The sequence below is a fragment of the Petromyzon marinus genome, chromosome 11, assembly GCF_048934315.1.
Source record: "Petromyzon marinus isolate PM22_M1 ecotype Great Lakes invasive population chromosome 11, UKy_Petmar_22M1.pri1.0, whole genome shotgun sequence".
Classification (NCBI taxonomy): domain Eukaryota; kingdom Metazoa; phylum Chordata; class Hyperoartia; order Petromyzontiformes; family Petromyzontidae; genus Petromyzon; species Petromyzon marinus.
Window position 1 is genome coordinate 12,982,934 of NC_133677.1, and position 21,535 is coordinate 13,004,468.

Sequence of the window (21,535 nt, forward strand, 5' to 3'; positions counted from 1 at the left end):
TTTCACTTTCAAAAATCTTAAAAGAGCTCCGTACAAATGTGAACTAATGCAAACCAATTGCCAGACGTAATTCCGAAATCCTAACTCCGCTATGCCGCACACCTGGTTTGCATGTGACATGCGAGAATGCTACGGGTTTGCTTTGTACTCTGAGACGAGACAGCATGAGTGTTACAGAGCTAATATTACACTGCGCTAGTACACGTTGTAATCTTGCCTGTCTCAATAAAAGTGAAGCCACCGTCTGTCGGCTGTGCTGCCATCTTGTAGAGTTCAATGTCATAGCCCACCAGAGACAATACTTGGGGTCGGTCTATTCATTTATTATTATTTTAAAAAATCCCATTAATCACTTACATAATGAACTATATTATAAAGTTCTATTTCTGAGAAAGTTAATATGACAGCGAACGGCTTCCTATCATAGTTGAATAAATTGTTCTATGTAAGACTGTAATAGCATGAAATTTTTTTTAATGGAAACGTATCATATGGGCACCCCTCAAAGGCTGTCCGTCTAAATTATGCATATTTTCCCATTGACTTCCATTGTTTTATCGGAGATGCATTCCTACGGACAAAAGTTCGGCCCAAAGACGTAATAAAATTGCAATCAAGAATGCAGCAAACCTTTTTAAAGCGCATCTTTAACAACAAAAAATATTTCATAACATTTTAATACTCAAAGTAAGTCGCAAAATAAAAATTCTCTGCAGTACCATGTACGTTGAACTTCTTTCGCATGGTACGCAGCCAACCATGCTAACTGGAGGTGCGGATAATAATGATGATGATGAGACTGGTGATGATAATGAACTCATCTAAGATTATTGCTTCACCGTCTCTTGTTGGCACTTCTGCTATCATTCGCACTGAATGGCGCTCTTTCCAGACATCTTGAACTTACTTTTTGCTGAAGAACGTTGATGAAAAAAGGGATGAAATCCTGAACAGTACAGTACGAGGCGTGGTCAACACAAAGGGGCGAAAGCAAAACGCGCCAAGCCTGGGACTGCACCAAGATTGCGGGAAACCGGTACAGTGTGAACAGCACACAGCGCAAGCCACGAAACGCACGGTAGGACAAACGAAAGACCGTGCGCGCCATTGTGAGATTTTTTTTTCCTCCCAAAAAAAAATCTTATTTATAGAATCAAAATTCCGTAAATGCTAAGTTCACGTAAAGTAGACCAAATTTATTTATTACTTTGCAAGTTACGTCATCGCGAAATTACGTATATTGAGTTGCCGTATAATGACAGATGTCCGTGAAAATATAAATGTACAGCCTGCTGTCAATTCAATATTGGACAAAAAGAACAAGCTATTTTAAGAAACTATATTATAATTTACAGTCCTTTGTCAATCTACTTCTGTTGGATTAAGGCCTCCCTACACAAATGATAGTTCTGTGGATTGTTTGACCATACACTTCACCACGCTGGTCAGTGTATGTTGGTGGTGGTTGGGAGGGGAACCAGATTTATACATCACTAGCCACTATTGTAAGGTGTTAAACTCGGATCACAGTTCACCAACCTGAACAAAAGTGAAGGATTCCACATGCTCTCATGAGCAATGCTGATCATCCCCTTTGGCAGCCATTGGCCCCAAGTGGATAATGCACTTGCCCATGGCAGGGCCAGGACATCTATGGAACAACCAATCTGGACTTGCCACAAAGTGATATTCATTGTGTCCACCATTGTGGGATGTCTGTGTATATGAAATTTCTACATGGGCCGAGTCAAACATAAAAAGTAAACCACTCCAGGGCATCCATTGTATATACGAAGTGGAAATTCCACATTATCATGGCAGTGGCCGAGGTATTATGTCCCACATTTGTAAATGTCCACTGTAAAATATTGTACTTTTTTTTTACTTTTGTGAATATACATTGTGCATCGTATGAGTGGAACTTTGTCGAAAATTTGTTTAAATCAGGGGCGGGACATCTCTGTCCTGCAACTTAATTTCAGACGGCTGGCAATTACATCTCCGATTAGCACGGTTGGCTCCGTAGGGTGCAAAATAAGTTCCACAAACATACAACATACATACATCATGAGGCCTACCGCGTCAAAATGCCCTGCAAACAATGTTCATCCATCAATGAAAGCAACTTAGCTGCACTCATCGGAAACCTGAGGGAAAAATTTTCTACGTGGCAACAGTTTCTAATTTTAGCACCGCACTCACTCACTTCTGTCACTTTATAATCAGTCAACGCACACATTATTTTTTGCGTTATTATTGGACGTCAATGTGGGCCTCCAAATATATTTTAAAGTCCGATTCAACCCCCGGAAGGGAAAAGGTTTCCTACCCCTAGGTTCGGTTATTTAAACAAAAAATACATAAAAATGTAATTGAAAATTGTGCTCGTGTTTTCATGCATTCTCTCTGAAGTGTAAATAGCTAACATGCAATGGGACTTCAAAAATATCCACCAAATATATAATCTGTCCTCCACTGCAGGAATGTGGAATTTCCACCACTGACCCAGGTTCATCAGCTGATCATGAGCATTGCAATATCCTCGCTCTTCGCATTGATTTGTTTTACTTCACGTAGAAAGTACCGTTTAATTCAACAGTGTTTTTGTCATTTGAAGAGTGTCTCCTGTAAATTGAAATGGTTGAGAGCCACCAGGTGATATGGGCACTCGTCAATGTTTGTTTCAGCAGGAAGACCCGCGTAATTGTTTAACGCTGTTGTACATGCGAAGCAGCACTTAAGCTTCTAGGTATCGAAACCATAATTTACAGTTTTACATTTGCTACATCCAACGTGTAGTCCTCTAATTATGTTCTGTATCCATAGAGACCATCAAAGGTCAGCCTAAAGTTCTAAATTGCTTACAGTCCCATTTTTAAAGCACAATTCATTCAGCCAACCACACTGCACACCCCACCCCGTTATCCTCCACCAACGTGTGCGATGCATAAACACGTTGAGCTAATCTAGATTTTAAGTTTTCGTGACTGCAGGGGTCCATACACTCTTTGGTTCTCTCGGTAAAGTCGCGTAGGTAGAAAATAAAATACATTAAATCACGACGTTTCGATTGCAACACAAGCAATCATCTGATGAATCATCTGATGATGATTGCTTGTGTTGCAATCGAAACGTCGTGATTTAATTCAGTTTATACCTACGTGACTTTACCGAAAGAACCAAAGAGTATGTTGAACTAAACGCGAAAGCCGCTTTGCTTGGTCTGCGTACGCAGTTGCAAGCCTTTAGAGACTGTGGCCTTTCTAGTCTAAGTCTAGCTCCATGGTTAGGGTGACAAAAGGGGGGGGGGGTAGATGGGGCAAGTATTAGGAGAAGCAGAGAAAGTCAATAAAACATTGCTGGCCGTTGATAAAAAAAAGTATAAAATTAGGTTCCGCTCACCTTTTGCAACAGGTTGAAGGCGCGTGGCCTTATGCAGCTGCCTACTACGTTCCAATTTCACATTTTTAAAAAAAATATTCAATTTGTAGAGGACAACACATTTACACATTATCAATTGGCATCATATTGTGGGGGGAAAATGCGTTAGCAGTGCAATTTCGCTTATATCCATGTTCCCTAACAAGACAGCAATTTTTAAACATTTTTTTGTCCTTTAACACATTTTTGTGAAACATAAAAAAAGTACAATGAAAAATTACACACTGTTTTTAACTTACACAAAAAATTCAATGGTGCCTTGACAATATTAGGCAATATCATTAAGAATAAAAATACAAACGTATGTAAATGGAGCAATACTAAGTGTGTACCTACCTAACTGGCGTGTTCCAAAGTTGGTAGATGGGCCTGTTTTAAAAACATGAAACTCTTTACTATTACGGAACTCTACTATAAACAACCAGCACTGCCACGTTCCCATGAATTTGGCGCGCTTAAAACTGTTAAATCCGCGCGACGCATCCGCAACACAATCCGGACAAAGCTGTAGCCGCGCACATCGCCGATTGCACTGCTAGCTAGCCAGCAGCAGCAGCAGCAGCCGCTGCAAAAACACACAGCGATTGGGGGGACCGTTACAAGTGGCTCTACACTGTGGGGCACTCGGTGGGGGGCGGGGGGGCGGGCGGTCACTTGACATCACCGGGCAATCAAGTTACGTGCGCCCATGCCTCAAAAGGTGGCCATTTAGGCGATTTGGCATCCGAGATGCCGCCGAGGGAATTCTTTATCAGACGTGAAGAAAGCAACGGCATTGTGTTTTTTTGCAGCAGTGCTATGCAATTCATTAACGTATTTATATACATATGTGCCAACACAGCCACAGGCATATATGCATACAAGTACTTGGGTATACAAATACGGTATATGTAACACACATTTTGACATATATAGTAAAAATGTTCATTTATAATATTCTTTAAAAAAAATGTATAAACAATAGTTTTAAGGGAAAATTAAGTGAATGAGAAAAATAATGCTTTGCGTAAAATATGTTTAACCGCGCGACATTACTAACAGCGACACAAGCACCCCACTGGCAGCAATTACAGAGGCAGTGCCACCCAACGAGACTCACCAATGCCAAGCCTAACGGTGCCACCTTAAGCGAGGTAGCCAACAACTAAGGCACCCGCTAGCACGAGTGGAACTGCTAAACCTGGCCGATCCCACGCAAGTGCCAAGGCCATTCCTGCCATTCATGTGCACAAGCTACACGGGGAGTCACTGCTACCCACGATAGTATGTTCAGCCAAATTATTGTATGGGGTTTTTTTTTTTGGCTTTGGTATATGCATGGCAGACATGTGACATCTTGTTGATTTATTTCCATAAGGCGTGCGCTGACTACAGGCAAATGAAAATCAACGTGCCACTCATGGTCAATGCCTTCCATAGTTTAACAATTGTAAATTAAGTGTTGGTGGAGCCTTGTCTAAACGTATGCAACACCGCAGGCACAATGCATAAATAAGCTTTAGATACATTAAATTTTGCCAGGTGCACTGGCACGCAACTGCAATTGAGAAACTTATAGGAGTGGGGCTGAGTGGACCACTGACAGATGGAAAAGGAATTCTGCACATTGGATACTCACCTGCTGGGCAGCAAGGTACGATATTTTTGCGTGAGGGTATTCTCAGGGAATTGGCTTCCTCATTGGTATGTGCAAATGAAACTGGGCTCACTACCACAGATCAGGGCTAATGTTAGTCTAGCACACCTAATGAGGCTTTGCTTAGTAAAAAATTTTTTTACTAAATTAAATGGAAGTTAGTTTTATGATAAAATTGTGATAACATTACTAGATAGTCATCATGGTCAGTCCAATATATCTTCAAACTAGTCTAACAGTTGGGCGAACACTGCATTTATTTAATGATTGATAAGAAGGCCTTGGTAGTAACGTGCGGCTTTAACGAACATGACAAGAGGAGTCTGTGTGCAACACACGTGGTTATTATCATCGGTCAACAGGGAAGACGACACCTCACTCAAGATGGCAGCATTGGTCTCTCTTTCTCTCTCTAAACTCAGAGCAGAAGCCAGGGAGGGGGGCCTGTGTCTGGCTGTGGCTGCCAGCTCTACGGGCCGGCAGGCTCCGTGTAGTAGGCGGCGGTGGTGCAGTGTGGGGAGGGGGGGGGAACGTAATGACATGCACTCACTGCTTGTGTCCTTCTTCAGGCTGCTGGGTGTTGTGGCCCAATTCACTTTCACTTCCTGTAAGGCACAAAAAATACGTTGGGATTAAACATGCAGGTTAAATGCGGGGGGCAGGCTCAGGCACTTGGGAACACTTTCAGTTGCGAGTGTGGTGGAGCAGTGGTGGTTAGAGCACCATGCTCTAAACCTGGAAACCCGCGTTACATTCTTGTAAATGGATAACGTCAGTTGCGAGTGATCCCTAAGTCAGTTGTTGGCTCAGCCTTCCCACACGCCTTCACCAGACCTCACTGACCAGCATGGAGAAGTACAGTCAAACAACCCCAATGACTGATGGTGACATGGGGAAGCCTTCATCCAGCAATGGACTATCAATGGGTGAGAATTATAACTAATTATTATAAACTGCTGCAAAGGTCAAAAGTGAGCAAGCTAATAACTCAGCTAATATGTACAAGTTTTTTTCAGGCATGTCTTGCTTAACAAGCGTTCTTTCCACAATTCATAATAACGAGCCATTTAAATTGATACCAGTTTGTTCCCAAAATGAGCAAAATGTTCACTTAGCGAGCAGGAACCTCTCGATCTGCTTCCCATGACGGCATGGGGGGGGTGGGACGCAGCTGTTCGTTTACCAGTTGTGTCGTCTGTCTGCGTGTTACGTCGTGGGGGAGGGGGGTAGCATTATAATGGGTGGGTGAGGGGAAGAGTGGGTGGATGGGTCGAGGAGGGGTGGTTGAGGGGAGGGTGGAGGGGAGGGTGGAGGGATGGGTGGGCGGGTTTGGGGGAGTGCGCAGGGGTGGGTGGCGGTGCTACTTAATTGCAGACGCCCAGGATAGGGAGTAGTGCTCCATTTCGCAACCCTGCATTGTGGCTATTAACCCAGCAACGGGTTTAAAGACATTCATATATTTACACTATCTAACCCCCCCCCCCCAAAAGAACGATATTATGGGTATTGGTCGTGAAAGCCTAAGTGTTAAACTAACTCAGAATCCCTGCTTCAATTCCCAGTTACAGCTAACATCAGTGACGAGTGATATTTGAATCGGCGGTCCTGCATGGCCTCTGCCGCTCCCTCCACCCACGAACACCTACCCTTCAAATAACATAAATCCCAGGCACCCGCAAAGCACTGTCGCTCTTAATACATGGTATTACGTTTGATGCTTAATTACTTTATTTTATAATCATAATTTGTATTTCTCACCTTAAAAAGGCTGTTGCAGAGTGGACGTTTTTGGGGCTGAAACGTATCTCAGCTTTTAACATGGGAGTCAATGGGAAAGCGACAATCGTTTTACGCCTTTTCAATTCCCGAGACTTTTTTTTGTTACGGAATGCATCTCGCTCATTGAGCGTGACACACGCCTGAACTGCTTCCACTCCTGCCGATGCCCAAGCATGGTTGGCGGAGGATTACAAAAGCAAGTCGTGTGCTCATCTTCTTTGGTTCTTTCGGTAAAATATTATTATTGTGTTATTTTATCAATTTATTATTTTATTCTCATTCTACGTGACTTTACCGAAAGAACCAAAGAAGATGAATCATTGCAGTCACGAAAGCTTTAAATCGAAATTTAAGTCGTGTGCTGTCAAGTATCGGGCATCCCTGCAAAGGGGGCGATACGAATCCGAAATAGAAAAGAATCCCGCGCAATTAAGTGCCACTGCTAAGAGGACGTGTAGCAGAGCGCGATAGCTCTGCAGGTGATGGCACCCAGGGGTGCGACTGCCACTCCTGCTTTGTGTGTCGAACTTCTTTCGCACCGCACGTGGCCAACCGCGCGAATCGGAGATGTGTGCTTAAATCATCTGGGTTGTGCAGATTGCCGAGCTGTAGGAAAGCAGTGGCTGATTACAGTTGTCTTTTCTATCGAGAGCTCAAGTTTCGACTGTCTGACGGTTAAGTTCATCTAGTTGTATGTAGAACTTCTTTCACACCGTACGTAGCCGACTGTGATCGTCGGAGGTGCGGGGCGAGGACAACAAACTAAACACAGTTAAGTGTATATTCTTGGTTCTTTCGGTAAAGTCACATAGAAGGGAAACAATAAAATAATAAAAATATAAAACAATAAAATTCTCACGACGTTTCGACTGCAACATAAGCAATCGACATCAAGTATGAAAACCACAAGAAAATGTTGCTTTTTTCAAATTTTCTTGTTGTGGTTTTCACTCCTGATGATGATTGCTTGTGTTGCAGTCGAAACGTCGTGAGAATTTTATTGCTTTATATTTTAATATTTTATTGTTTCCCTTCTACGTGACTTTACCGAAAGAACCAAGAATATGAATCCCTGCAGTCACGAAAGCTTTAAATCAAAACAATTAAGTGTGTTGTTGATACAAAAAAACAATGAAATGCGTAAGTCCTTAATGTTTTTTTCAGACTTGGATATTACTGGTGCTTGTAAATAAATAATCCACAGCAATAATCCCCAGAACCTTTGAGCAATTTGCATTGAACAGATCTATATATATAAAAAAGGGAAATTTGTGAATGTGTGTCTGTTCGAAATGTTTAGCATACTTCCTGACATGCAACAAACTTGAAATTTGGCATGTGGGTAGCTTCCAGACCGTACACAATGCAAAAAGTCTAAAAATACACTTTTGTATTTGGGGGCGGGGGGTGTGCAATAATGGATATATTTTGCACGGCAAGTGAGCGGTGACATCACATGTGGGTGACATCATTTGTGATGTCACCCACATGCGGCAGCGTCATGCAGTGTGCCTGCTGACGTCATGCATCCCCACCCTCCGCGTAGGCCGTTGTATTCATCCAAGACAATCCAAGTCTCGGGCGAAGCCGGGTAGTAAAGCTAGTCTGCAATAAGTCTTTAAATGATCAGACCTTTCCATGAATCTTCATATAATCATCTTGCAAGGAGTATCTGGGCGTTTAGCAACGATCGTGCAGACCAACATACATGTGAGATTTTACGTGAAGAGGTGGCCAGTGCTGGGTGTAATGGTGAAACACTTCTGATCTGTTTGCATTGCCGATTGTGCATTCTATTATCAAGTCGGGTTAATGGCAAAGGTTAGCAGCTTTATCGCATCAGGAATTAAGAGTTAAATTTAAGCACAAACAACAATCAATTCAGAGCTTGTGAAGGCAAACTCAATATCAAGTAGCAATTAACTAATAAGGTTGAGCACAGGAGGTCAGCACTAACAGGTAGATAGACGAAAAACCATCCATGTGACATTTCTACTGGAATCAATACAAATAACGAAGGTTCAGACAGAACGACTGAGAAAATTAAATGAGATTATGCAGAATCAAAATCCCTATCCCCCGTTGGCCGATAACACCAGAAGAAAATTGAGCTGGATCGATACATCGGAATCTGTAATCGATGTGTAAGCTTTGATTTAACACTTTCGTGACTGCAGGGATTCATATTCTTGGTTCTTTCCGAAAGAACCAAGAATATGTGTAAGCTGTTTCTGAAACGGCAATAAAGTGTGCTTGTAAGCCGATTATATCTGGTACTAAGGCATAAAACTTTGGTCTAAGACTCCTTACATTTAAAAGTAAAACTATTTATATTCTTGGTTCTTTCGGCAAGAACCAAGAATATGAATCCCTGCAGTCACGAAAGTTTTTTTATCAAAAGTAAAACTATTTGTCGAAATCATTGCATTTTTTAAACATGTAATACTGCTGGGTCCTGTGTCCAGCAAACGCACTGTTTAACATTCCCTTCATTTTAAATTGGTATGAAATGGAATTGCAATCAATCATGCACAAGAGGCTATCGCAGCCCATAATCCTGAAGCCACCACACCAACACAAAAGGTGACGTGCAGAATATTGTTATATTTGCCATAGGGTAACTCGCATGTGTTAATGTGCATTAATTTGACTCGTATTTTGAGCAGTCTGTTCGCCGCTCAGGTTGTGATGGATTTTTTCTCATTCCTGTTGCTACATGCCCCTTGTACTGCTCCCGTTTCCTTGTAATGTGCGCTGATGTCTATTTTATTGAGGGCAGTATTGGCACGTAAAACTAAATTTTGATTGGTAAGTACATCATTAACATAAAAAAACAGTGCAGTGTTGGGTGTGTGCCCCTTTATGAAAATACGTAATCAATATCTTACCTATACAAGTCATTTTTTGTCTGTCCGAGCGGCTAGCTTGTGACCTTTTTAGCTGACAGACTGTGGGGTTTACGTATTAAAAAACAATACACGGATACTACGCGATATGCCCCGGGACGAGAAAGCGCTATTCGTATTTCACATTTGTTAAATTTAAAGTAGTTAAATTAACTATTCATTCCTTTTATAAGCACAGGAAGATGCAAGAGCACGCATCTGCGCATGCGCGAGAAAGCTGGCTCGTGATGGTGGTTGCCTTCGCCATACTACTGTAGTCAGTAGATACTACTGTAGTCACTAGATACTACTGTAGTGTTAGTAGATACTACTGTAGAGTCGGTAGATACTACTGTAGTGTCGGTAGATACTACTGTAGAGTCAGTAGATACTACTATAGTCAGTAGATATTACTATACAGTCAGTAGATACTATAGTCAGTAGATACTACTGTAGAGTCAGTAGATACTACTGTAGAGTCAGTAGATACTACTGTAGAGTCGGTAGATACTACTATAGTCAGTAGATACCACTGTAGTCAGTAGATACTACTGTAGAGTCGGTAGATACTACTATGGAGTCAGTAGATACCACTGTAGTCAGTAGATACTACTGTAGAGTCAGTAGATACTACTGTAGTGTCGGTAGATACCACTGTAGAGTCGGTAGATACCACTGTAGAGTCGGTAGATACTACTGCAGAGTCGGTAGATACTACTGTAGAGTCGGTAGATACTACTGAAGAGTCGGGAGATACTACTGTAGTCAGTAGATACTACTGTAGTGTCAGTAGATACTGCTATAGTCAGCAGATACTACGATAGAGGTAGAAGTTACGACTATAGTCAGTAGATACTACTATAGATTCAGTAGATACAACTGTAGGGTCAGTAGTTACTTTAATAGTCGGTATATAATGCTACAGTCTGTAGATACCACTATAGTCAGTACAGTGAGGGAAAAAAGTATTTGATCCCCTGCTGATTTTGTACGTTTGCCCACTGACAAAGAAATAAGTCTATAATTTTAATGGTAGGTTTATTTGAACAGTGAGAGACAGAATAACAACAACAAAATCCAGAAAAACGCATGTCAAAAATGATATAAATTGATTTGCATTTTAATGAGGGAAATAAGTATTTGACCCCTCTGCAAAACATGACTTAGTACTTGGTGGCAAAACCCTTGTTGGCAATCACAGAGGTCAGACGTTTCTTGTAGTTGGCCACCAGGTTTGCACACATCTCAGGAGGGATTTTGTCCCACTCCTCTTTGCAGATCTTCCAAGTCATTAAGGTTTCGAGGCTGACGTTTGGCAACTCCAACCTTCAGCTCCCTCCACAGATTTTCTATGGGATTAAGGTCTGGATACTGGCTAGGCCACTCCAGGACCTTAATGTGCTTCTTCTTGAGCTACTCCTTTGTTGCCTTGGCCATGTGTTTTGGGTCATTGTCATGCTGGAATACCCATCCACGACCCATTTTCAATGCGCTGGCTGAGGGAAGGAGATTCTCACCCAAGATTTGACGGTACATGGCCCCGTCCATCGTCCCTTTGATGCGGTGAAGTTGTCATGTCCCTTTAGCAGAAAAACACCCCCAAAGCATAATGTTTCCACCTCCATATTTCATGGTGGGGATGGTGTTCCTGGAGTCATAGGCAGCATTCCTCCTCCTCCAAACACGGCGAGTTGAGTTGATGCCAAAGAGCTCCATTTTGGTCTGATCTGACCACAACACTTTCACCCAGTTGTCCTCTGAATCATTCAGATGTTCACTGGCAAACTTCAAACGGGCATGTATATGTGCTTTCTTGAGCAGGGGGACCTTGCGGGCGCTGCAGGATTTCAGTCCTTCATGGCAAAGTGTGTTACCAATTGTTTTCTTGGCGACTATGGTCCCAGCTGCCTTGAGACCATTGACAAGATCCTCCCGTGTAGTTCTGGGCTGATTCCTCACCGTTCTCATGATCATTGCAACTCCACGAGTTGAGATCTTGCATGGAGCCCCATGCCGAGGGAGATTGATAGTTATTTTGTGTTTCTTCCATTTGCGAATAATCGCACCAACTGTTGTCACCTTCTCACCAAGCTGCTTGGCAATGGTCTTGTAGCCCATTCCAGCCTTGTGTAGGTCTACAATCTTGTCCCTGACATCCTTGGAGAGCTCTTTGGTCTTGGCCATGGTGGAGAGTTTGGAATCTGATTGATTGATTGCTTCTGTGGACAGGTGTCTTTCATACAGGTAACAAGCTGAGATTAGGAGCACTCCCTTTAAGAGTGTGCTCCTAATCTCAGCTCGTTACCTGTATAAAAGACACCTGGGAGCCAGAAATCTTTCTGATTGAGAGGGGGTCAAATACTTATTTCCCTCATTAAAATGCAAATCAATTTATATCATTTTTGACATGCGTTTTTCTGGATTTTTTTGTTGTTATTCTGTCTCTCACTGTTCAAATAAACCTACCATTAAAATTATAGACTTATTTCTTTGTCAGTGGGCAAACGTACAAAATCAGCAGGGGATCAAATACTTTTTTCCCTCACTGTATATACTGCTGCAGAGTCTGCAGATACGATTATAGAGTCTGCAGATACTGCTATAGAATTAGTTACTGCTATAGTCAGTGGATACTACTATAGAGTCAATAGATACGACTATAGATTCAGTAGATACCACTATAGTCATTAGATACTACTGTAGAGTCAGTATTTACTACTATACAGTTGGTTGATACTACTGTAGTGGCGTAACGCGCGCAAGGTTTGCAAAGAGCAGTTGCATTCATGTACGGGGTTGCAAACAATGTGGTCAGGTCAGGACGAGCAGGTGCAAGCGTGTGGCCTGGGAGACAGCACAGAGACGCCAGCAATTAAGGGAAGAGGCAGTGATTGGCTGGCTGCAAATGCAAACACGGGGTAGGCGCCAAGGAGGCGAGAGATAAAGGCAATAAGGGGGGGGAGCACGTGCAAGAGACGCCGGAAGGACGCCAGCTTAACGAGGGCCACCTGAGGACACTTCATGCGGAGGGGGGGTATAAGGGGAACGTGTGAAGCAACGGGGTTGAGTTGGTTGGAGATGAAGAAGTGAAGAGTCAATACAAGACAAGTCCGGGACCTCGCCCTCCACACCTTGTCCTCCCCAGCGGTGTTGGCTGAACCCCCAATGGGGGCACGGGCGAGGTTGGAGGTGTGGGTGTAGTAACAGGCTAGTGGGGGAGAGGCTAGCGGAATCCTTAGTGTGTGTTAGGCTAGCGGGGAACAGGCAAGCAGGAGATTCAGTGAGGGGTTAGTGGGGTGAGAAGCTAGCGGAGTATACAGTAAGAGGCGAGCAGGAGCGCGGAGTAACAGGCTTGTGGAGCAAGAGAGGGAGACTTCGCGAGAAGAGCATCCAAATGGGATGCTTCGAATAAAGTGACAGGAGAAAAAAGTTGTCCGCGTGAATAACCACCACGACACTACTATAGAGTCAGCAGATGCTACTATTTAGTCCGTGGATACGACTGCAGTCAGTAGATACCACTACGTTCAGTAAATACTGCTACAGTAAGTAGACACTACTATACAGTCAGTAGATACTGCTATAGTCTGCAGATATTACAATAGAGTTAGTAGTTACTACTATAGTCTGTGGATGCTGATTTAGAGTCAATAGATACAGCTATAGATTCAGTAGATAATACTAGTCATTAGATACTACTGTAGTCAATATTTCTACTATAGAGTTGGTTGATACCACTATAGTCGGCAGATGCTATTGAGTCATTAGATACGACTACAGTCAGTAGATACCACTGTGGTCAGTAAATACTGCTACATTCAGTAGATACTACTATACAGTCAGTAGATACTACCGTATAGTCAGTAGATACTACTAGTGTCAGTAGATACTACTATACAGTCAATAGATACTACCGTATAGTTAGTAAATACTACTAGTGTCAGTAGATACTACAGTCGTAGATACTACTATAGAGTCAGTAGATACTACTGTAGAGTTAGTAGATACTACTGTAGAGTTAGTAGTTACTATAGTCAGCGGATATTATTATAGACTCGATAGATACTACTAAAGTAGGTAGATACTACTATAGTCAGTAAATAATACTACAGTCAGTAGATAATGCTACAGTAAGTAGGTACCACTATAGTCAGTATACTGTTGCAGAGTTGGTAGATACGACTGTAGTGACTGTGATTGTCACTGTGTGGTGCCGGGCTTACAAAGCCACGGCGGATAATGTGTTATTATGTGTAGCCCGCTTACTGGGCGTAGTACCAGCCCAAGCGGGGCTTGGGCGAGCGCTGGTCAGCGCGGAGGCACCACGTACAGTGTGTGGTGCGGGTTCCGGTGAGGGAGCGAGAGTTTAAGCCAGCCAGGCTTACGTTGGGGCATGATATGCTGGTTGACCTGCCGACACGTGACCGGATGATATTGGAGGGGGGCCACCGGTGGACAGGGGCCACTGGGCCGTCACGTGGTATAAAAGAGCTCTCGGGAGCCTTCGGGAAAGCGCTCGAGAGATCTAGAAGGTGGGCGGGGCAAGGGGCGGATCCAGCCCCAGCCCAGGCCGATATAACGGGGGCCCCGTGAGGGGCTCAGGGTTCTTCGTGTTGATGGTGATGAAGATCCACGTCGGGTAAAAGAAGCCTCTAGCCACACGGTCCGGGACCCAGCTTGTGGTCCGGGCCGGGATAGCGAACCGTGTCTAGTTCTGCCGTACCGTGGCGAGATGAGCATTCAACACCCACGTGTAGGTTGTGTTATTTTATGTTAAGTTACTGAATAAATAGCATTGGTCCAAAGACGTCTGCGACTCAGTTGGACTCACTACACGATTACAGAGTCAGCATATACTACTATGGAGTTAGTATTTACTACAAGTCAGTGGAAACTGATATAGAGTCAATAGGTACGACTATAGATTCAGTAGATACTATAGTCAGTAGATACTATAGTCATTAGATACTACTTTAGAGTCTGTATTTATTACTATAGAGTTGGTTGATACTACTATAGAGTCAGTAGATACTACTGTAAGGTTAGTAGATACTACTACTGTCAGTAGATACTACAGTCAGTAGATACTAAGATAGAGTCAGTACATACTACTGTAGAGTTAGTAGTTACTACTATAAGTAGTGAATACTACCATAGAGTCGGTAGATACTGTAGTCAGCAGATACTGCTATAGTCTGCAGATACTACTATAGAGTCAGCAGACACTATGGAGTAAGGAGTTACTATAGTCAGTTGATACTACCATAGAGTAAATAGATATTACTATACATTCAGTAGGTACAACGATATTCATTAAATACTACTGCAGTCAGTAGTTACTGCTATAGAGTCGGTAGATACGATCGAGTCAGTAGATACTACCGTAGAGTCAGTAGATATTACTATAGTCCGAAGATAATACTGGTCAGTAGATTCCACTAGTCAGTATATTCTGCTGCAGAGTCAGTAGAAACGACTATAGAGTCAGGAGGTACTGCTATAAAGTCAGCTGATACTGCTAGTCAGCAGATACTATTATATAGTCATCAGATACTATAGAGTTAGTTACTGCTATAGAGTCGGTAGATACTACTATAGGGCCAGTAGATACTATGATCAGTAGTTACTACTAGTCAGTAGATACTATAGTCAGAAGCTCACTACTGTACAGTCAGTAGATACTACTGTACAGTCAGTAGATACAACTACAGAGTCAGCAGATACTACTATAGAGTCAATAGATACTCCTATAGTCAGTAGATACTACTTGAGAGCCAGATACTATTGTAGAGTCAGATACTACTATAGAGTCACTAGATAATACTCACTACTGTATGTAGGGTGTGTAGGTATATATGCCTACGCGGGGGTAAAAAAAAATCCGGGGGGGGGGGTCGACGATTTTCGAAACCTTTTAGGTCAACTATTTACCCCCCACTTTCTATAACTTTTTAGACTTTTGCAAGCCTCATATAATTTTGTTGACGGACAAATGGACAAACAAAGTTAACGCCTGGCGTTCACATGTTTTTACGAGAAGATTTGAAATATATTTTTCCCCCGGGCAACGCCGGGTACTTCCCGCGAGTTAGATATATAATTCTTCATCACAAGTGTCTTGAAGTTGCTCTTTATTATACTACATTTGTTGATGCTCATTAAAACAAGGCTTTAATTCCTATCAGCAGAGTTATGGTTTAGGAAGGGAGGCTTTCATTCTCCTGCCCAAAAATATATAAGTGATATCGCACCTGAGACCTTTCACAGGACATAGGCTCTTTGTCCAAAATAAGTTAGTTGAAATGTTGGTCCTTGCAAAAAGCAGCATACACCATACATGGATATAACATCCGGCCTCCTAGTCTAAAGACTTAGATTCTATATCATCCCATGGTCTGGTTGCATTAACGGTAATTCGTATTTATGAGAAGGGGCGTGATTTCAAGACTGGAAATTTCCATTTAATATTGAACTCGGCGTTCTGAAGTCAGTCTATGTGAAGGGCATGAATCCCAGGGGCTACCACACGAAGAGGACCCACTGGTAACAAGATAACTGTTCTGATGCATTACTAGTAGAATTATTGTTTCTTGATATAATGTTCGGTCTGTTGTGAGGTGCACAGACTTTCTTTTTACAGACTGGTAGAGGACCGTCTGGTTTTTCAGATATTTTCCATATACTGGTGAGTTCTTCGAGAGTAAACTTTTTAGTTCTAATGCCAATGCATTTCCTATTTTGTTAAGGTTAAATAATAGAGTTTGCATCTGTAGTTGCTGTGGGTTGGTTTTGATATATCTATTAAGGAGTGCAACACATATATGTGGGCACATGTTAAGTATTGCATATGTGCATACTATATTAGTCTTTGATTTGTGAGTCTGATACAAGGCATACCTTGTCCGACTTATCACCTTAGAGGTGAAAGTTATGAGAATGGTGCAGAAACCTTTGTGCCTGACACCGGAGACAGTGAGGGGCTCTGCCAGCTGCAGTGACGGGCACCTGCCGTACGTTAGTGTGGGCACGACCAGCGGTTACACCGGAGACAGTGAGGGCTTCTGCCAGCTGGAGTGACGGGCACCTGCCGTACGTTAGTGTGGGCGCGACCAGCGGTTACACCGGAGACAGTGAGGGCTTCTGCCAGCTGGAGTGACGGGCACCTGCCGTACGTTAGTGTGGGCACGACCGGCGGTTACACCGGAGACAGTGAGGGGCTCTGCCAGCTGGAGTGACGGGCACCTGCCGTACGTTAGCGTGGGCACGACCAGCGGTTACACCGGAGACAGTGAGGGGCTCTGCCAGCTGGAGTGACGGGCACCTGCCGTACGTTAGTGTAGGCACGACCGGCGGTTACACCGGAGACAGTGAGGGGTTCTGCCAGCTGGAGTGACGGGCACCTGCCGTACGTTAGTGTGGGCACGACCGGCGGTCACACCAGAGACAGTGAGGGGCTCTGCCAGCTGGAGTGACGGGCACCTGCCGTACGTTAGCGTGGGCACGACCAGCGGTTGACTGCGAGTCACATCAGTGACTGGGACTCCAGTGCAGCCACACACTGAAGGAGCGAACTGCATCCTTGCTGGCAACCTTGAAACAGTGCATGCAGAGGCATGGCCAGCTGCAGACTGTCTGAGTTATTGCAAGCCAAGAGTGGCGAGAGACTGAGAGACTGCTGCCTTAACCTCACCTGTGCGGAGGAGGTATTGGTACTCGCTCATGGAGGGAGCACCTAGCGGTTGCCTTGTAACAGATGTTTTCCAAGTATAACATCACTTAATCACCTCACTAAAAAGAGGGGAGTACACTTTAGAGGGCTCACAGTTTGGCTGATTATACACCTAGACATTCATATTTTTCTTCATCATATATCAGTTTGTACGGTTGCGTTGGTCGGTCACGTATTTTCCATATATACTGTAGAAGAATAATGATCCAAGTTGACGTGCTTATGACACCAGTTGATGCTTTGATCTATTAAATACTCAGGGTTGTAGTGTACTGAGTGTCCGAGTGGTTTGTTTCTGTTTCACGAGTCATATTGCTTGAAAAAGCCTGTACTGCTGGACAAATCCATGAAACTGGTGACCACTGGTGGAGGTCTTATAATTGATGGAAGAAAACCACTACACACGAGCTTGCGAGAATCAATTAAATAGAATAAACATTGCTAAGACCCTCTCACATACGACAACAGTAATGCAACAAAAGCAGCTAGTTCAAGTCAAAAGTCCAAAACTTGTACAATGCCCGGTGTAGTGACATGGCATGGCAGCCGCGCGTTCACCGCTTCTTGCAGAGGTCCGCAGGTTAAATGCAGCTTCATAGCAGGTGTCGTTCACAAGGCTAGGCCATTGTATGCGCGAGTGTCCCAATCCAAATTTGAAATATTACCCGCAAATTACTCAAGTTTTGGATTATAAATAACAATCATTGCCCACCCCCCCCCCCCCTACTGTGGAAACTTGGCAGGACCCTGCTGAATGAAGTAATGAGACTCAATGAGCTATTCCTGTGTAAACATGGCAATAAGGAAATTGTTTAGCCTAGTGATCGCCGTCTCAACATATGAAACCTGACAAACTGTGGTGATAGACCAATGGCTATTCAGTGTAACAATGCAACGATTTATTGATAATGACTTTAGGCTCAGAATACATACGTCGAAAATCAATGTTTCTCAATGAGTATATATTGTATGGAATGGGTTCAAATTACTATTACAGCCAACTAGGGACTTTAACATTGTAGTTGGGCAGATGACTGCTCATTTGTCCAGTCACCTCAAATGCAGGTTAAAATGCAAGTCAAAGGGTCTTCAGCCACGTACCGTCAACCAAACGTTTAATTAAACATATTGGCTAAACTTGATGGGTGTTCTAGGAATGCCAAGCTCAGCTCAATTGACCCAAGGATGTGGGAGACTAAATGGCCTCAATGCCTGCAGACATGCTGAGCATGTCCCCCCCCCCACCCCCAACAGTCAATACTTGCAATTTTATGCACGTGTGACCCGACAGAGCCGCATCATCATCACAGCTGTCACGGAGCAGTTGGAGCTCGTTAATCTAAAACTAATTGGCCAATACCCATATGTGCAGATAAACGCACCGTTTGTGTAATTAATGTTGCTGAAAGGGTGTTTTTTTAAGTGCCAAAAAAGGAAACAGATTTTGCATGAAAATTAAGATGCCGAAACATTTTGCGAAGATTATAGTAAAAACAAATCTCGTGCCACACTAGACTTGATCATGGCAACCTGAGTGATCACATTTGTTTTCCCTTAATCTCTGTTATACATACATCAAAAGGTCAAAGTGTAGGCTAAAGGCACAGAAAAAACCAGCAACTCAACAATATTCTAAAGGACTTCCTCCAGCTTAAAAGGGAAAAATGTAGCCATCAGTGATGAATGATACGGTTACCAATTAAATATTGAAACGTATCATTTTCCTCTCAAAGCTGCTGCCGAAAAACTCAATGTGAAACTCCATTACATACTTTAAAATATGGGCCAAATGTCAGAGATTAAGTGTCATTTCGTTGCACGTGTATGAAAAGATTACGCAACACAAACTGCATCTACCAAAGACGTGCAGTAGATTCATAAAACTATTCTTTGATACTCCTGGCCACACAGGCATTTGCCTGTACATTTCTAAGTGAACAATACGCATGGGAGCAAAGTGATTGGTAGGATTTGGTTCACAGAAGACACGAGGGAATGCTGGCAGGCATACCGGGTAATGTGATGCGATGTGGCCGAGCAGGCCCTCTCCTTTTCAGTTTGTATGACAAGGGACTTAATTCGTGGGTTGGTGAAATTACATTTCAGCTTTCCCAAAAACAAATCCTAGTCATATACTTGCGTTCCCAACAATGAAACTTTTCAACCGTGTACACTTGCTGTTTCTGAATTCATGTACACGCTCATCCAGACAGTCGTGTGGAAATATTTGTCAGTGTATAAACTTTTTATGTTTTAAATAGCAATGCACGCACATTTGCATGGGATACACGGCCGTGGTGGGTCGGTTGAAGATGTGAAGTCAGCTGTGGGATGCGCGTGACGTTATCACACAGAGGTGCGCGGTGACATCACCACCGTGAGCCAGACAGCACAACTTCTTTCAGATATATTATGGCATGAAAATGGTATACCATTACAGCCCTAACTTGCAATTCAATAAAACGGTTATGGTTAGCAAATATGTTAAGTAGAGCGAAGTTTGAGTAGGGGTACGCTAAATATTTGGTTAGAATCCGGCCAATAACTGGCGGTGATTCACATTATAAGATCCCACGGAATATATATATTGCTACATAAATCGAAGCGGGATATTAACGCTTAGATTTGAGCACTTAAGAGCTGCTGCAACCATGTAACCATTATGGTAAACAAAAATCTGTGCATTTGCGGGACGGGGTGAGCCAGCTGTTGCCTGGAGACACAAACCTACACGCAGCACAACCCCTCACCGCAGCACACAAGGGAGTATATAACAGAGAGAAGGGGAGAGAGTGAGACCAATACAGACCTAGAGCCAGAGACAGGAGGAAGACACAGGTAGAGAACAACAGAAGCACAATGAGGCAGAGGAGAGGAAAAGGAGAGAAGAGAGACCACGGAATGAGCTCTGAAAATCTGGGCTGGGTGGTGTGGGGTCCCACTGCATGTGTGCATGTGCAAAAACTTGTACAATGCCCGGTGACTGTTGCTGAACCTGGAGAGAGAGAGAGACTGTTGCTGAACCTGGAGCTTGCTATGAAGCGGCGGGACACGAGTATAAACCCCTATAAAAACACAAAATTCGCTGGCATGCTGTCTCAAAGATTCCACCACCCCAACTCTATGAGTAATGGGGTGGTTTTGGGGAGAGTGGAGGGTTTACTGTTGGGGCAATGGCCATCTGCGGTTCTGCAGCAGAAGCCTCACTTAACTCATGTCGAGTAGCACTCTTTTTAATCATTCGTGTTGAAGCTGCCTGGTCTGTTGTTCCACACAAACTCAAGGTCTCTTAGGCCACAACCATGCCCTTCTCTTCTTTATGCTTGTGAAATACAACCACTGACGTTACACGTTCAATGGGTGTGACGTCAACAGCATGGAGCAGCATGGGTCACGTTGCGGTGGAAAAACAACCTGGTCTCTCCTTAACAGTGCCCGGCTGGCTCGGTATGGCCTTGGGTGTCAATCTCAGCTGTAAAGTGGAGGGAAAAAAAGAAGAGGCAACAGAGAGCTGTTTATTCAAGCGCTCACCTTGCCGAGAATCTTACGGCCGTTCATGGCGGCGAGTGCAGCCGCGGCGTGCCTGTGCTCGTAGAACTCCACGAAGCAGTAGGGGTCACTGCTCGCCTGCTGCACTCGCACACCACAGGAACGGGCACGCGTGCGCACAGAGCAAGGCTCGAAGCTCCTCGCCAAGCTCCCGGGTCAGCCGCAGTCTCACCGCCGCACATCAGAACAGCTCCGTTTGGCATCACGGGTCTCAGAATGCAGAGATACAGTTCAGTGTATCTCTGCATTCTCGCACCTCCAATTAGCATGGTTGGCTACGTACGGTGCAAAAGGAGTTCAACATATATACAAGTGCATATTGACACTGTAAAGAAGATGGCTAAACGAGGGAAACTGTCGATTTAAAGCTTTCGTGACTGCAAGGATTCATCTTCTTTGGTTCTTTCGGTAAAGTCACGTAGAATGAGAATAAAATAATAAATTGATAAAATAAAATAACACAATAAAATTCTCACGACGTTTCGGCCACAACACAAGCGGCCTTCATCAGGTGAA

The 21,535-nt window shown here is 43.6% G+C and overlaps 1 protein-coding gene across 6 annotated transcripts in view; it reads right to left on the reverse strand.

The window, feature by feature from the left end:
• LOC116941202 (nucleolysin TIAR-like) overlaps positions 1-21,535 on the reverse strand; it is a 104,569-nt gene that overhangs the window by 61,051 nt on the left and 21,983 nt on the right. For 2 of the 6 annotated variants that reach the window (XM_032951978.2, XM_032951977.2), the window contains exons 4-6: positions 21,002-21,100; positions 5,628-5,682; positions 3,778-3,810 (exon numbers count right to left, since the gene is read on the reverse strand). In XM_032951978.2, coding sequence (XP_032807869.1) covers positions 3,778-3,810; positions 5,628-5,682; positions 21,002-21,100 — 187 coding nt within the window. The remainder of the gene's footprint in view (positions 1-3,777; positions 3,811-5,627; positions 5,683-21,001; positions 21,101-21,535) is intronic. The other 4 variants (XM_032951980.2, XM_032951979.2, XM_032951981.2 and 1 more) reach the window with 3 other exon arrangements.